At 39.7% G+C, this 17,219-nt stretch overlaps 1 protein-coding gene across 2 annotated transcripts in view; it reads left to right on the top strand.

Annotated features, from left to right (window-relative positions):
• The first annotated feature begins 2,003 nt into the window (after positions 1-2,003).
• LOC122059096 (probable phosphoinositide phosphatase SAC9) overlaps positions 2,004-17,219 on the top strand; it is a 67,245-nt gene continuing 52,029 nt past the window's right edge. Inside the window, exons 1-5 of one of the 2 annotated variants that reach the window (XM_042621797.1) lie at positions 2,004-2,362; positions 2,550-2,683; positions 2,777-2,850; positions 12,053-12,651; positions 14,474-14,606. In XM_042621797.1, the coding sequence (XP_042477731.1) occupies positions 2,838-2,850; positions 12,053-12,651; positions 14,474-14,606 (745 nt within the window). In that variant the 5' untranslated portion in view covers positions 2,004-2,362; positions 2,550-2,683; positions 2,777-2,837. The remainder of the gene's footprint in view (positions 2,363-2,549; positions 2,684-2,776; positions 2,851-12,052; positions 12,652-14,473; positions 14,607-17,219) is intronic. The other variant, XM_042621792.1, reaches the window with a different exon arrangement.

Here is a 17,219-nt window from a genome sequence, read left to right as displayed (position 1 = left end):
GGGGGGAAGGGGAGGGGATGGGTTGGTAGGCATTGCTTTTAAAGTAATGCTAAATCTGGTATTAAACTTCTACCAAAAAAAAAAAGGGTTTTAACTGTAATGATTTTCTTTTAGTAATCAGATCAACATCAAAATCAGTTATGTGCTCCCTTTTAATTTGATAAGTTGTAGCACAAAATTCTGATTCCAGGATGGATTTTATATAGATAAAGGCCCTTGATGTGCCGGATTCTTGGTGTTTAAAGTTCTCAATTTCCTAATTGCAAAACGTCCTTATAAGTGACTTGGCTTGTCAGTAATTTAGCTTTAAAACTCAGCTTGTCAATAGCTCAGTCAGCCTTTTTTTGGTTTTTAATCCTAACAAATATTTTATATAGATTCTAATATTCTCTCTCTCTCTCTCTCTCTCTCTCTCTCTCTCTCTTTTAAACACTTTGTGCTGAGAAGCACAACTAATGGAACGTGTCCAAAACCCACAACCAGCATGGTGATGATAATCAGTAACCATGATGTCCTAAGAACCTGAACAAGAAGCCTTGACCAATGGTTAAAAGAAATAATTCTATAATTATATGGCAAAAGGGGCAAAAAAATTGAAAAGATTTCTTTTTTTTGCTATAAAAAAGAAGCTAAGAGTTGGGAGACACTTTTGGTCAAATCCCATTAAAACTATTGGAGAAAGGATGAAGCCAAAGCCAAACTACAAAATTCACCAAAAGTGATCAGGGATAAACCCTGTGACCTACATTCCTGATGAAGTAAAAGAATTTGAAGAACAACTTAAAGAAATACTGTAGAAAAGGCTAATATGACCTACTTTCCCACATAACTTTCCTGCCTTTTTAGTATGAAACCATTCTAAGGATAAAAATGAAAAGCACGAACAGTAATTGCCTACAAAGTTTTGAATGATGATTTGGGCTAGATGGCTATTTTTTCCAACTAAAACAATGGAAAAATGCCTTTATACGGTCTAGGTTCTCTAATGGACTATTAATTCTTCCACATGTTGGTATAACCAAGAGGTGGTTTGGATAGGTCACATGTTAAATTTTAGATGCAAATTTAGCGGTATATCTATATTTTCTCACCCAGGTATCGAAGAGTTGTCTCTCTCCCTTACCTTGTAGGTGGGACCTCCATCCTTTTGGGCAGCCCCTTGACACCCAATCTAATAAGTCCGGCCCCCTATAGGTCTAAATTGGATGGGTTTACCCATGTTTTCATTCAAAACTGGATTTTTTTAGCTATTTACCCATGTTATGTCCTGATCTGTCATATGGGATTGGCCAACCAAGAATCAGTATTAGTCTTGGATACCAATTCCTTGATCGATGCTTGAGACGACTTCATGGAATCAAAAGTTCCTGAAAAAGGAGGCAATGGAATATTAGGGGATATCATTTGATGCAAGTGCGTTCGGTGTGTCCTCTAGGTCGTTGACCCAGGGCTCCTTTTACCATTGCTCAATTACAAGCCCCCATGGTCACTCTCTAGATGGTCACCTAAGGATGGAATGTAATTAATGAACACACCTAATTCTATAATGTGGAGTGGTGACTTAGGAATTCTAACCATAGGAAATCTAGAAAACGATCAAGATAGACCATTCCATGTGATCATCAACTGTCTTAATATTCTTTGTTCTTTGATTTTAAATGGTAATAAATTTTAAATAGTAATTCATATCATGTGATTCATAAGTAGTAGAATTGGATTTATATCTCCCCAAAATCATGTCATGCAGGAGATTCCATCCTAGACTGTCAACTTATAGAAAAAAAATAAAGACGTGGTTACAGGTTACCTCGAAACCGGTCAACCTAATGGAATTAGCGAAATACGTGCTGGAAACTGCATAGTCTGCATTCCTGTTTTTGTGGGACCGCTTTACCATAGTAGCAAGCAAGTGAGTTGAGGCCCTTGAGTTGACCGCTTGAGGGAGTGAGGGGTCCTTCCTTCAAATAGAAGGGAAAGCAGATCGTGCATCGTCCTGCACAGGCCTTGGTGATTTAAAATTACGAAACATGCCATTGTTTGCCATCTAAATTCCAAAACTGCCCCCTTCTCATCTCCTCTTCTCTCTCTCTCTCTCTCTCTCTCTCTCTCGGGGAGGTCGGAACCAATACAAACTTTCAAAGCGGCAGCCTTCCGATCTGAAAAAGGCCGGAGGAAGAGGAAGAAGAAGAGGAGGAAGAAGCAGAGGAAGCGAGGAGGTTCGAACGCGAGACTTTGATCGATGGTAGATTCGTCAACGATCTGATAGGAGAAGGAGCAGTAATCGACTGAGAGTAATCGACTGAGACTATTCTGATGGAATCTCCTGTTGAATTCGGACCTCTTTAATCCTATTTCGAACATTGTAAGTTTTCTTTTTCTTTTTTTCTTCTTCTTCTATTTCTCTCTGTTTTCTTTTCCCTCCTCCAAATTTATGCAGTGATGAAGAAGAAATAAATAAAAAACAGTGGAATTTTTAAAATCTCACAGTACAATTTACTCTTTTCACTTTAAAAGCAATGAAGTACAATTTTCTCTGTGCACTTTTAAAGGCAATGGAATGGAATCTTTGGCATGGTGGAACTGACAAAAGCGGAGTGATTTTTTTTTCCTGGAGTTTTTATCATGATGTTTTAATGAATCAATTCGTGATTTGTGTTGGCGAGTAAATTTTTTTTTTCCTCAAGTGAGTCTCTATAATCATTTATTTAATTTGTTTATTTATTTATTCAACTTCCCCCCCTCTCTTAAAATGCTTACTCCTTTTGCACTTCATCAGATTATTTTTGGGTCGGGATCATGCTTTTATAGCACTGGTGAGACAATTCACTGTGGCGCATATGGAGTCGCCTGGTAAGCCTTTAGTTGAATTGTTTTAGTTATGAAATTACTTCTGATTTTAGTTTTGATGGAGGTATATTTATTTTCTGTCTATGATCCATAGGCACTTAGGATAATGTACGTGGAGTTTTCATCTCAATAGAGTATTTCACGAGGTGGTCCATTGTACAATAAATGGCATGCATATAAATCGAACATGCGAGATATTAGGCCAATTCTCAATTGCCATACCACAAAGCTGGTTGATTGGACAACTGTAATTGCACGAGTAATGGCACTAGTGCCCTCTGATTCTGAATCTTTGTCCATGTCTTAACGGTCTATAATGAAGACTCTTGGTCCTATATTGTAATCATTTGATTTATGTAATCTTTGGTCTATTGCCATCCATAAGTTAGTCTGACATTCGAGGGCACCAACGAGAAAATATCTCTTTGATTTGAAGAATCTAATCATTTGAACACCTTAAGTTGCCCAATTGTCTGTGAGAATGTTTTCTAAAGCTTTATTTTTTCCATTGAATGCATGCTTGTAGTAATAAAGTTAGAAACTGAAAGAGGAAATACTTTTTTTTTGGTAAATGTTAAATATATTACCAAAGGGAGGATGAGAGTGGGTGGGAAATATACAACCCCCAAGGGAAAAGAAAAAAACAAAAATGATACAACAAGGGAGAACCTTACTTTGGGGATCAAGATAGAAGAGGGCAACCCCCAAGAAGTAACAATAAGTCTATTCCTTGGGGAGTCCCTAACGTTGTGGTGAGGAAGGAAAGCTAGCTTGGAGGATACGTCAAAGAAGATGGCATTCCATATCACTGGATTTGGAATTGGAAGTCCATCTTTGAGGATTACGTTCCATCAAAAGATGGTTGATGGCTATATCGAATGTGAGCTTTCTAGTAGCATCACAAATTTAGTTACCAGAAAAAAGTCATATCAATCCAGATCCATTCTCTCAAGAGAGCGAGGTGCCTCCTTTAGGAGTGCCAAATGAAGCTGAGAACTCTCTTTTCCAGACAGTGGAAGAGAAGGGGCACTCAAGGAAAAGTTGGCTAGTGTCTTCAAGGCCACACCAACACATGCACTAGGCCGGGCCGGGGGGGGGGCAGGGATATGAATAGATGAGGAAAGATTGGGTGGGAAGATAATTGGAAAGAGCTCTCTAGACAGTGAAACTATGGCGGGGGATGTGACTTTGAACCAAACAATATTGCACCAGAGAGCAATGGAGTTTTGAGATCTGATTAGATTCTAAGCCGAGGAGTAAGTGAAGCAACCTGATGGAGCGGGGGACCAAATGCTTTTGTCCTCTATCAATAGGGGGAGAGCTGGCAGGGAAGACCAAAGAGTGGAGATGGGGGGGGGGGACAGAGGGAGGGGACCAAAAACCATTGGAGATGATAGAAGAAACAAGGGATCTTCTAGGAGACTGGAGGAATAGACCGATTTGGCACAAACGAGGGACAGGATACCTGAGGGGTGCCAGTTATCAAGCCAGAAGGAAGTGGAAGAACCATCGCCTATGGAGGAATGAATTGCTCTGAGTGCAATAGGTTTGGATTGAAGGATCTTACGCCAAACCTAGGAGGCATTGGAAGAGGGGGGGGAATAGTCCATAGGGAATCGTTCTTTGGGAGAGAAGAATGGACTCAAGAGACCCAAATGCTTTTATGCTTAGTGACAATTTTCTAGATGAGTTTGAGGATGCCACACAATTGGCATCTTTGATTTTATGAATACCCAGACGCCTTTCTTGCTGAGGGAGGCATATGGAAGACGAGTTGATTGGATGGGAATTTGGAAGAATCTACTCCTTTCTTGAGGAAGGAACACATGAGGGATTCGACAACCTTGATGGTTGCCTTGGGTAGCTCAAAGGCACCCGACCAATAGATTTAGCAAGAAAGAAGAATAGATCTAATGAGCTCATGACTACCATCATAGGAGAGGAGTTTGCCTTTCCAAAGTTGGAGCCGCTTCTAGATATGATCAAGCATGGGAGCACAATAATGGGTAGTCAACTTGGCAGTGATTAGGGGGAGCCTAAGTATTTGACAAGAAGAGAGCCAAAAGAGAAGCTAAAAGAGGGAAAAAAGTGGCTAATGCTCCTCTGTCCAACTGTTAAATGTGGTATCAGTATAACTAATTGAATTAGTGTTTTTTTTTTTGTTGGTTACATGTTTATTGATTCTCCGCTCAATTGAACTAGGTTTTATCCCAATAATTTGGGGATGGCTTAGTGAATTTGTCTGGATCCATTTCTATAGGCAACTTTTTTTTTTGGGTGAATAATAATTATGTAAAATAGGGGAAAAAAGAAGGGGGGATATACAAGGCCAAATAAGGCCGGATAAAAGGGAGACAACCCCGAAGGGTTGGGGGATGATAAGATAGTCAAAGGTAATCTCGAAGAGACAATAATATATCTATTCCTTGGGAGTCAATAACTGATCTGCAGGGGGAGGAGGAGAGCTTGGAGGAGACATCAAAGTAGATGGCATTCCAAATCTTATCAAAGGATCTGGAGTTGGAAGTCCATCCATGGAGGTTGCACTCCATCCAGATGTAGTTAATGATGGCGGCAAAGGCTAGTCTCCCCACCGAATCATTGACAAATCTCCTGGCAAAAGTCAAGTCGATCCAAATCCATTCTCTAGTGAGGGAAAGGGGTTTTCTTCTAGAAGGAAAACACTTGGCAAGGACATGTTTCCGGATGGAAGAAGACGAGGGACTGTCATAGAATAGATGGCTACTATCCTCAGAGCCATTTGAACAAAGGTAGCAAGAAGGGGAGGCAAACAAGTGACGGTGAATGAGGAATGCTTGACAGCCAGAAAGGGCTCTCCAGATTGTGAAGTTATAGCGGGGGATCTGGGGTTTTGACCAGACGAGATTAGGCCAAGGATTGGGGGGCCTTTAGGGTGGAAAAGATTCCAGGCAGAGGAGGAGGAGAAAAGGCTTGAGGATGAGAGTGACAAGATGATTTTATCAACATTGACCGAGGGGGGATGGTGGGGGAGGGATTGCCAAAAGGAAGCCAGAGAAGGGATGCCATGGGGAGGGGACCAAGATCCATTGGAGATGATGAAGGACATAAGAGAATTTCTGGGAATGCTAGAAGAGTAAACAGTGTGAGGGCCTACTAGGAGAGCAAACCCCAGCTCGGTGCCAGTTATCAAGCTAGAAAGAGGTGTTAACTACATTACCGATGGCAACTTTGATGGAATTAATGGCTAGGGGCCTAGCTGCGAGGATATTGCGCCGCACCCAGGAGGAGTTGGGCTTGACAGACACAGTCCAGAGGGAATTATTACGGAGAAGGAAGGACTAGGCCCAAGAGACCCTTATATTGGACTGCTTAGAGACTAACCTCCAAATGAGCTTAAGGATGTTAGCAGAGAGTTGAGATCCTTGATTCTTCCCAAGCCAATGCCTTCTTCAGAAAGGGGAAGGTAGACGGAGGACCAGCGAAGAGGATGGAGGAATTTGGTTGAATCGGTACCTTTACACAGAAACGTGCAGAGTAGGTAACTTATTAATGGTCTGATCTTCCCACATTACTTTCAACCAAGGATCGTGGTTTCAGTTTCAAGATTTTATTTATTTATTTTTAAATAACATTTTTCACCTATTCCATTAATTAGTTTCATAATAATACTACCCAAAATGGTACTTGTGGTTTGGACCCAAGTTTGCTAGTGTACGATGAATGCTGCTGACTGCTGTACACTAACCTTATTATAAACATTGACTTTATATAATTTAGTTACTGAAAAGGTAAATATGCAACTAAGACAATTAAAACATGCATTAGGTTAGGGATTTACAAGTATACAATACAATACTCACCACTCACTATCACATGGAGTTTTTTGGTGGGTGTAATCCACGAGCTGCATGCCATTGAAGATGTTAGTGATGCTCCTCCAAATGCAACACATATGTATCCCATGACATATTTTGTGGATTTTTGCCCAGCACTATATCTATATACTAACTCTTCCAAAAATTAGATTTGGAAAAAAAAAAAAACCACCATTACCTTCTAGCACTAATCACACAAATCTAAGTTGTAGAAGGGTTGAATGAGTAGAAGAATGCCAAAAAGTAGAAAGAAATCAAGTGATATGCAAAATCCCCCTTGGTAGTGTCGAAACTTGCGAAACTCCCAACTCTCGGTTGAAACTAAATGTTGAAACTTGTTGAAACAGGGTCAAAATCTGGTACAAACCAGTTTTGACCCTTGTTCTGCCTTGGATAAGGTTGAAACCAAGTTGTCTTAGTTCGATTGAGGTTTAGAACCTTGCTTACCCACGCCTTTCTTAACATCCTGTTGTCCTATTGCATTTAATCTTCACAAAATAATTCCTAACTAGGTGTAGCAATTCATCTTAGTCCACTTTCTTACACCTGAAATCCAAGCTTGAGTCACATTGTTCCTCCACTGCTGCATCGGCCATGTTACTGGAGGGAAAAAGAAAATAATCACATTATATGTCAATCTTACCTTTTGTTAGAAGGGTAATGAGGGTACTTAAAAATTATGAGGGAGAATATGTTAAGAAGTTGCAATTTGTTGTGTAGAGTTTGTCTAGGTGGATAGTTATGGAGTTTTTGTATACACAAGTATAAGTTAGGAGAGCTATCTCTCTCTCTCTAGCCCTTGCATTTTTTCATGTTGGATTATGAACTTTTACCATCACAGCCGGAAACAGCCCTTAGTGGCTGCTTTATAATTTTGTACTTCACAAGCCAGCATATATTAGGTTGTAATCATGCACAATTGGGGTAATTTTGAAATATTTGTGGATTTTTTCAAATATTGCAGATAATTTGGAAACAGTATTCTTGGATGAAACTTCTAAGCAAAAAGGAGAGAGAGCTGTCCCAACTCTTCCAAAACTTAGATTTGGGGGAAAAAAACCATTTCCTTCAAGCTCCAATCATGTAAATCCAAGTTTCAGAAGGGTTGAATGAGTAGAAGAATGCAAAAAATTGGGAAGAAAGCAAGTGATTTGGCAAAATCCCAATGAGCAGTGTCGAAACCTGTAAAACAAGGAGGTCTCAGTCAAAACCTGTGAGTTATAAATGGGGTTGAAACTTATTGAAACAGGGTTGAAGCTTGGACCAAACCAGTATTGACCCTTGGTTTCGGTTCAGTTAGTGTCAAACCGATAAGTCTCGGTCAAAGTTCCGACCGAAGCTTAAAACCATGATTGTGATTGTCACACCCTATTCTCACAGAACCGGACTGGTGACCGAGTTAACTCCTATTAACCCAAAACCTGCTAGGATCATCTGATGCAATAACCACAACACAACATACACTCAACTAAAGAAAGTAGAATCTGTATATCAGCGGAAGTCTTGCGTGTATATACTTGTAAATACCATAATACTCTTGTTACTCAAATTATGTTATATAGTACATTTACATATGGGCCCGTAGGCGTGATATATACACAAGAAATACAATTTAAATATCCAGAGCACAAAAGGGGTAACATAACAAAGAATAAAAAAGAATCTTGGGTCAGGTATTACTGTTGCTGTCCTATAACACAGCTCTTGCACAGACACTCAGCACCGTGCCCAAGATCTTCAGGGATCCAACAGTCCTCAGCTGAAAATTCTACAATGGGTCTCGGCTTTAGCTCCTCAACCGAAAAACCTATAAGATCATCTAAAAATGGTGTGCACGTGGGATGAGCTCACTAGCCCAGTAAGTGAAAAGAAAGACCAAGCAAGCATTCGCACTACAAATGAACCTATATGCATGTAAAGTCCATTTTTATTATCCTAAATCACCTCAGCAACATTTTTAAGTTATAGGTTATGTGCTACTCATAACCACAGTGTGCGTATGCCCCGAGTACGAGTTGCGAACCCCATCTCGCGATACGTCTATAGGGTTGTCGGAGAAGGCCAGTTGTGGGTACCCGAAAAAGTAAATTGTTGTTCCTCAGCGACATTAAAGTAAATGACATTAAAGTAAATTGGGCTTTGCCCTGCATTAAAGTAAATGACATTAATATAAATACAGTACGATTGGCCCTTTGATTATATCACCAAAGTTGCCGACTGTCCTAGTGATCAGCCGGACGTACTTCTAGCTGCTGCCCTTGGTACACAACCTCGGGTTTCCCCCTAGTGATATACCCAATATCTAAACCCCTGTTAGGAAGGGTCGTAGCATAGAGAAATGTTATTCCTAACCGCATACTTCTATATAAAATAGTACGACTGTATAGTGCTACCGCGTCCCATTCCACAGGCCACCAATACATTCGTTTCCAAGCTGACTACGGCATTTAATCTAGCAATACATCATGTTTAGTAATTGAAATCCTTCATCTCATAATTCTTTGCAAGAAATAAGCATTTAATAATTAAGGTTACAACATAATAAATCATAAACGAATTTCATAATACACAAGACAATGCTTGCAAATGGCATTCGTGAATGACTAGTCTACACATAGTAATAAAGTGATGACATGGCTAGTCTACAACAATAATGGAATGGTGCAAAAACACTCCAAAAATAAAGTCAATGTTTTCTCCCCACTTACCTAGATATGTACAATGTTCGCCCTTGGTATGAGGGAGATCCAGCGTGCGGTGACGCGAGGTTCTAGCAAAACCTATCATAAAAAGGTCGAGTTTAGTATATCTCTACTTTAGTATCATAACCAACGAAGTACGATGATCTCAACGCGTTTAAAATCACTATAGGAGGCTGCCCAACAAATTTGGGCCCTATCTGAGCCCGACAGGCCTCACTAGTAGGTCAGTTGGTGGAGCGCCCGCCAGTCACGCCCACCAGTCACGCCCGTCGGTTGGGTTAGGGGCTCTGCTAGGAGCGGCGGGCAAGGTCCGGTGGTTGGTCCTTGCCCGCCTGTTGGGCCAGAAACCCAACCAGGACAGGCGGGCTCCGGATTTATGGGTCCAATCACTTTCCAAGGCACCCATTAGTTAGAACCGGGATTTCGCTGTTCACTTTCATTCTTCATTGCCTTGGGGAAACCACAAGGGGCCGATTTGACCGCATTTTCCACACATCTAAGGTCCCGTAATGTGATTCGGACCTAGATCTAGGATTGATTCAAGGGTTTAAGTGCGGATCATACCTCTTTGCTAAAAAACACCTTCAAAACTCCAAATCTCTTCTTCAACTCAAGAAATCATCAAATGATCTTCAAATCTTGTGATTTCATCTAAACCTTCAAAATCAACATGTAGATCTTCCATTAAACCTTAGATTCATCTTCTCAAGTGAGATTAATAAGATCTAAAGGATTTCTACCAGAATCAAAGGGTTTCACTTAGGGTTTCTTGAGGGTTTAGGAAATATAGCCTTCACTCACCTCAAATCGTAGATCTCAAGATGAGGATTACTTTTCCGGTGTCGAAATGGAAAGATCTAACCTCGGCATCGCACCATGAGCATTTCTTCCTCTTTTTCTTTCTTTTCCTTCTTTCTTCTCTCTCTCTTCTTTACTCTTCTCACCCACCTTCTAAAGTATTAATTGAGGAAAAAGAAAAGTCATAATGCTATTTATACTTGGGTCAAAATATCTAATGACCAGATTGGTAGGTCACATTGGTAGGTCTGACCCACCTATGACCACTCACCAGTCGGCCAAAACTTAGCCAAATAATTGGGATTTTGACGAGATTCGGCTCCCGACACGTATTTCACTCTCGGTATGTGATTTAAAATATGTACTCGTCATAAAATATGGCTAAATACCTTTATTGTCCTTACATGGCCTTGTGATAAGTGTAAGTGCACGGCTTGGGCACGCAGACTTCACTAGGCACTGGTTCAGACTCGCCTGGCCAACCCGATTTTAGAGTCACACTTGCTATCATGTTCCATAGGGTACCTGTCTCAACTCGATCGGGTTCAGATCCTGCGCGACCAACCTGAACCAACCGGGTAAATAAAATGGGTTTAGAAAGTAGGGTATCACAATGATGGCCTATAGATTTCAAATTGAACGGAGTCATTGTACATTGAGTATGCTTTTAATTTGTAGAGTTTCGTACTTTCATAATTATCTGATATCATTTGATTGGTTTCTTAAAATACTGATCAGATTTGTAGTGTGTGGATGAATCTGCACATCAGTCCAGTTGGCTGATATATTTGGATCTCTACTTGGCTCATTAAACATTCTTCTGGGGGTTCATCCTTTACTGTGTCTTCTATTGCCTTCTGTCTGAGTTTAGATCTTGTTTGAATGGTGTGGCTTTGATCAGAGGAATCATTCTCTTTCTGAGGTTTGGGCCCAAACAAGCTGGTAGGGTTTATGTTAACCACCCTGCATCAGAAAGCTGATCCTTAATCAGTCACTGATATAGAAGGGGTCATTAACATCTAAAAGTAATGCTCCTTCCGAGTTAGAATAGATTTTCCTTGGGTCCAGTTTGTTGTCCCAAATCAACTGGAGACTAAAGGGATGGATCCTCTCCGAAACGAAGAAATTGCCCAAACATAAATTCTCTCTCTCAAACACACACACACACACTCAACCATTAACCATATCTTCCAATTAGTAAGCTTTCTCTAGACATAAGCTTAGACATTTGTACATGCATCTTCTCTTTTATGTCCTTCGTTGATTTTTCTGATAATTTTGTGGAAGATCTTAATAAAACATAGGTATGCATAAATTTATTTCTACATAGTCTGAGCTTCTCTGTCTGCCTATCCGAGTGTATTGCAACTCAAAGTCCTGGTGCTGCTGTTTGAAATAAAAGGAGCTCTTTTTGCAAACAGATGGATGGTGAATTCTTCTTTCCTTCCAGATATATTTATTTTTGCAAAGCATGAAATTTTACCATCAACTTTCATAGTTTCATGGTATGTTAACAGATGCATGATTGTATAGAGGGGAATTCTTTATTATCTAAGCTTGGTGGTGCTGGTGTATTCAGCAAACTCCCCATTGGTTTTGGATTTTATATTCGTCCATTTTGATTTCTGTCCTGCGAGGGGGGCCTCTGGCAATTGTGTGCATGCACATTTATATGGTCAACTTTTAAAGGGGCAAATGATAAAAAATAAAGTGACTTCATATATGTGGTTCTTTTATATCTTTAGTGTTGCTTTTCATGTTGCAATGATTGTGTAGGACTGATTGATGCATTTTGACCATTTCGTGAATTTCAACCAGTTTTGTGCCTGTTGTTGGTGCTTGTTGCAGTTGCTGGTTTAAGGGATACCTCTGTTGTTGTTGCTACACTGGATACTGGTGAAGTCTATATTGTTGTCAGCTTGTCTACGAGGAATGATAGTCAGGTGATTTATGTCGACCCGTCAACTGGAGCACTTTGTTACAATGGGAAGCTGGGAGATGATGTTTTTAATTCTGAAGATGAAGCTTTAAGATACATCACAAATGGGTCACAATGGCTGTGTAAGAGTACCACTAATGCCCGAGCTATACTGGGTTATGCAGCCCTTGGAAGCTTTGGCTTTCTTCTGGTGGCGACAAAATTGACTGCCACCATACGAAATATACCTGGGGGTGGATGTGTATATACAGTAACTGAGAGTCAATGGATCAAGATTCTGCTTCAAAATTCTCAACCCCAGGGTAAAGGGGAGCTGAAGAATGTCCAAGAATTGTCCGAGCTTGATATTGATGGCAAACACTATTTCTGTGAAACAAGGGATATCACTCGCCCCTTCCCTAGCTGTATGCCATTGCAGAATCCAGATGATGAATTTGTTTGGAATAGGTGGTTGGCAATGCCTTTCAAAGACATCGGTCTGCCACAGCACTGTGTCATTCTTCTGCAGGTTATGCTTCACGCTTCTGATACTGATCTTGATGTTTAGTTTAAGTTGATAAGTTCCCAGTATGTGCTCAATGTTCACCCTATGTCTGGTTCTCTGATATAGATTTTTCATTGGTTGATATTTATATGCATCAAACGACAACAACAACAACAACAACACAATATAGCTATATTCCAATTAAATGGGGTTGGCTACATGGATTCTTGGTCTCCAATCAGCTTTATTCAAAGTCATACGTGGTAGAAGGCCTAGGCTATGCATTTCTTTCCTCACCACCTCTCCAAGGGTCATCTTAGACTTGCACTTGGCTCTTTTAGCTCTTTCAATCTGAATCAAATCACTCATCCGAACTGGAGCATCCGAAGGCCTCTATTGAAGATGACCATGTCACCTCAAATGACTCTCTCAAAGCTTATCATGAATTGGAGCTACTTCATACTAAGCTCTAATGTAGTCATTCATTACTTTGTCCTCCCTAATTTTGTTAACACCATCCTTCTCAACATTCTCATCTTCGCTACGCTTAGTTTATCTATATGCCACTTCTTAACTACCCAACATTCTGCTCCATACATCATAGCCAGTTGGATGACAGTCCTTTACAATTTTCCTTTAAGCTTTAGAGGAATACGACAATCACGCGACACTTTGGATGCACCTCTCCACTTTAACCGACCTAATTTAATCCTGTGAGCAACATCAACCTCAATATCTCCTTTATTTATGATTGAGCACAATTACCTAAAATAATCACTTTGAGGAATCACCCTCTCATCAGTATTCACCAACTCATTAACCCTCATAGCGTAACTAAAGTTTTACACCATATACTCCATCTTTGTTCTATTTATCTTAAAACCTATTGATTCCAAGGTTGATCTTCAGAACTCCAACTTGGCATTAATCTCTGCTTTTTGTCTCATCTACCAACACAAATTACATAATATCATCAGCGAAAAGCATACAACAAGGGACTCGTCTTGGATGTCTTTGGTCAAATCATCCATTATGAGTGCAAACATATAAGGTCTTAAGGCTGATCCTTGACATAATCCAATTGTAATTGGGAATTCACCACCTTGACCCCCCACCGTTCTTACGCTAGTAGTCACTTCGTCTTCATACAAATATGTAATTATGTCCACATATTGACTTGGAACCCTTCTCTTCTCAAGAATACTCCAGATTAGATCTCTAGGGAATCTATCGTAGGCTTCATCTAGATTAATAAAAACCATATGAAGATCCTTCTTGCCCTCTCTACATCTTTACATGCATACAATATATATATATATATATATTATATATATATACTATTTTTCCATGTATTATTACATCCTAGTTTTTCATTTTACAGTTCTTCAAATCGCTATAGCAGGTTTGGTAAAAATTTCATCAGGCAGCATGTATTCTGTTTGTTTACATGCTATGTGGTTAGAATTGCTAAATATGGTTTGTCGAGTATTTTCCACTTTCGAACTTTTGGCTTTGCTCTGTAGACTGCTGTATTTTTTATTTTTATTTTTTATCAAACACTCTTAGTTGAATTTACTTTTTCTATTAGGTTTTATCTGCCCTGTAGTTGATCTCATTTTATACCATCTGAACTTTACTTCTTGTTCTATAACCCTTTTGTCAGTGTATATATAATCTTCAGTTATAGTTTCTTGTTTGATTCAGTTAATAAGTGGCAACCAGTTCAAACAACCATCACGCACCCTGGGTGGTGTCTGATATTCCCTCTGGTTATGTTCAAAATCTTATAAGGATCAACATCTGTTGATATTTAAAATTTTTATGATATATTGACATCTATCTACAGGGGTTCGCAGAATCTCGGGTTTTCAGAAGCTCAGGTCAGCAAGAAGGTATTGTTGCCCTCACAGCTCGTCGTAGCAGATTACATCCTGGTACTCGCTACTTGGCTAGAGGGTTGAATTCATGCTTTAGCACAGGTAACATCATTTTTCATTTGAATATCATTTGGATTTGGATTGCTTCTGTTAGTAAGGGGCAACTAAGTGGTCCTACGCCATATCTATATACTGTAGAACTATTTTATAAACTGGCCGAATCTGGTGGGATGCATGGGAAGGGGACAATAAAATAGAATAGAAACAAAAGTGGAAAAAGAGAGTGTGTGTGGGGGGGGGGGGGGGGGGGGGGGGAGGGGGAAGGGCAACAGTTTAATTGCTACTAGATTTGTTTGTTAATAATTAATTTTACATGCATTAGCTATGTTTAAAAATATGAAAAGGAAAAAATGAACCATTAAACTTGACATATACCATATATATTGTATTCAGTTTTGTTACGAAGGAAGGAAAATGTCTCATGGAACTGAAGGTGTAAAATTTCTAAAATATGGCATGATAGAGTGATAACCCATTCTACTGTTTTTCATAGAATGGTCTTGTGATGTAATTACCTTTTTGGTGATTCTCTAAAATGAGTAATAGAACGACCATCAATGCAATTTGACTTGAGGCTTCATGGTTACAACTTTTGACAACTAATTTCCTGTCACCAAATTAGTCAAGCAACCAAATTATCCATATCTCTGATTAAGGACAGGGCAAAATGAATTTGTCCAAATGTTGCAAAGAATACCATCGTACGTTCAAGGGCAAGAAAATCAAATCAATATGTTGTTAAGAAATTACAACTATCCCTGTATCACATGGATGAGAAGTTGGGAGGAGGGACTGGGAGTCTAAGTCTGTAATTGTATGTGGGGCTTCCATTGAAAAAGACCAGCACGTGGAGCCGACATTACCAGCTTCATGCCAATCCACTTGGGGGGGGGGGGGTGTGAATGAGAGAGATGGATGGAATTTGCCATATAGAGGGATAAGTAAGGGAACATTAAGAGATATGAATGTGAAAGATCCTGCATAAAGGGCTCAAATTGGTGAGAGCAGAAACAATGAGTAAATGAATTTTTTTTTTTTTAAGAACTGCATATGATGGAGGGCCCGTCGGAAAAGAGAAACAATCCCTTAGATGTCTTAGAGTTGCAAGGGAGGGAGAGGAATCGCACGAAGAAGGGGGGGGGGATTGCACACAAGCTCGCGGGCTTCACAAACGCTCAACTCAATTCATCTTTTCTATTCCGTGAAAAAACTTGTCCATCAGTTATATACTTATAGGAGACAAAACCATCTCAAAATAGAAACCAAAGAAAAACCTATTTGACTAGGGATAAACTCAAATTAGGAAACAAGTAAACCGACTCTAATCGTACTAAGTACTACTTAAAATAGAAGATTACTTAATATTTCTAAATACATAAAGCTTCCTAAAATCCTACTAGATTCCAAAAACCAAATATGGATCTGGTTCATCTCTGTCTAGATACCTAGATGGGTTTGGATCGGTCCAAGGCTGTGCATCTGTATCAACTCCCTCAGAGTTGAGAAAAACTTGTCCATGAGTTTGTAATAGGGTAACAATAAAAGTTTATGAGGGGTGAATTGCTCCTTGTTTGCAACGCGAACAAAATCCGAGATATGAAGCATCGGAGGTGCGTTCAAGTCACGAAAATCATGGGGGAGAACAAACTCATGATGGGGAATAGATGGCTCTGTACTGATGCCCATTATTACTTGATCCACAAGCTTCTCATTTTCCGTTGCTGCTTGTTCCACATTTGAACGATCTTCCTCTTGTGTTGATCCATTAGGCTTGTCTTGTGGCTGCATTGTTGGTATTTCCTTCTTTGATGCAACCGATCCATGAAGAACAAATGTTTTGAGGCATATGGAAAGGCTAAAGGGTGCACAAATTGTTGTCATAATCAAGGATGCCATGTCGTTCTTCTAACCAACCTCTTCCCAATTTAATAATGTGTTGAGGGGAATCAAACGCTTCACAAAAAGCTCCATCACAATATTGAGGAGCATAAAATTTGACGAATACATCATCCTCTGACTCAAAGATGATCTGATTGGTCTTTTGACAACATATCCACCACAGATCTGGAGACGAAATTGTTGTGTCCCTTCTCATCAATCAACAAATTAGCAAGCTTTTTGTTGGGCAAGTGAACTTTGAACTTGAATACAAAAGAGTCCATGTCCAAATTTGTAATTGGAAGTACTTTAGTTTAGGCCCACCGTGGATAGAGAACATTTAAAGTGAAGGTTTAATGGAAAAATAACAATAAATGGAAGTGTAAAACGGGAAGGCAGAATCGTAATTAAAGTAAAATCCTTATGTGAGTGGCAATGTCGTAATTAGAAGGAAGCTAATTAGAAGCACAAGGTAACATAACGTATGTGTCAAGGGTAAATTGTGAAATGAAAATAAATATGGGACAAAAGGATTAATGTGGGATGGAAATGGTAATATCGGAAAACAAGAAAAAAGCCAAAGAAGGGGATGGGAAAATGGTACTGTAACTAACAAAGAAAGTATTGGGATCTGACTCCTCAGTTCTTGGAGACGGAACTAGCAGAGTCCTTCTCTGCTCTGTCGAACCAAGGGAACCAGGGAGAATGAAGCTGGCTGCAGCAGTGGAGGTGGCTGAAGCAAGGAAAAGGGAGGAATTCCAGGGACCAATGGTTACC

This window comes from Macadamia integrifolia, chromosome 2 (assembly GCF_013358625.1).
Source record: "Macadamia integrifolia cultivar HAES 741 chromosome 2, SCU_Mint_v3, whole genome shotgun sequence".
NCBI lineage: Eukaryota > Viridiplantae > Streptophyta > Magnoliopsida > Proteales > Proteaceae > Macadamia > Macadamia integrifolia.
The sequence above is the reverse complement of the archived record's forward strand: the minus strand, read 5'-3'. Positions and strand labels throughout refer to the sequence as shown.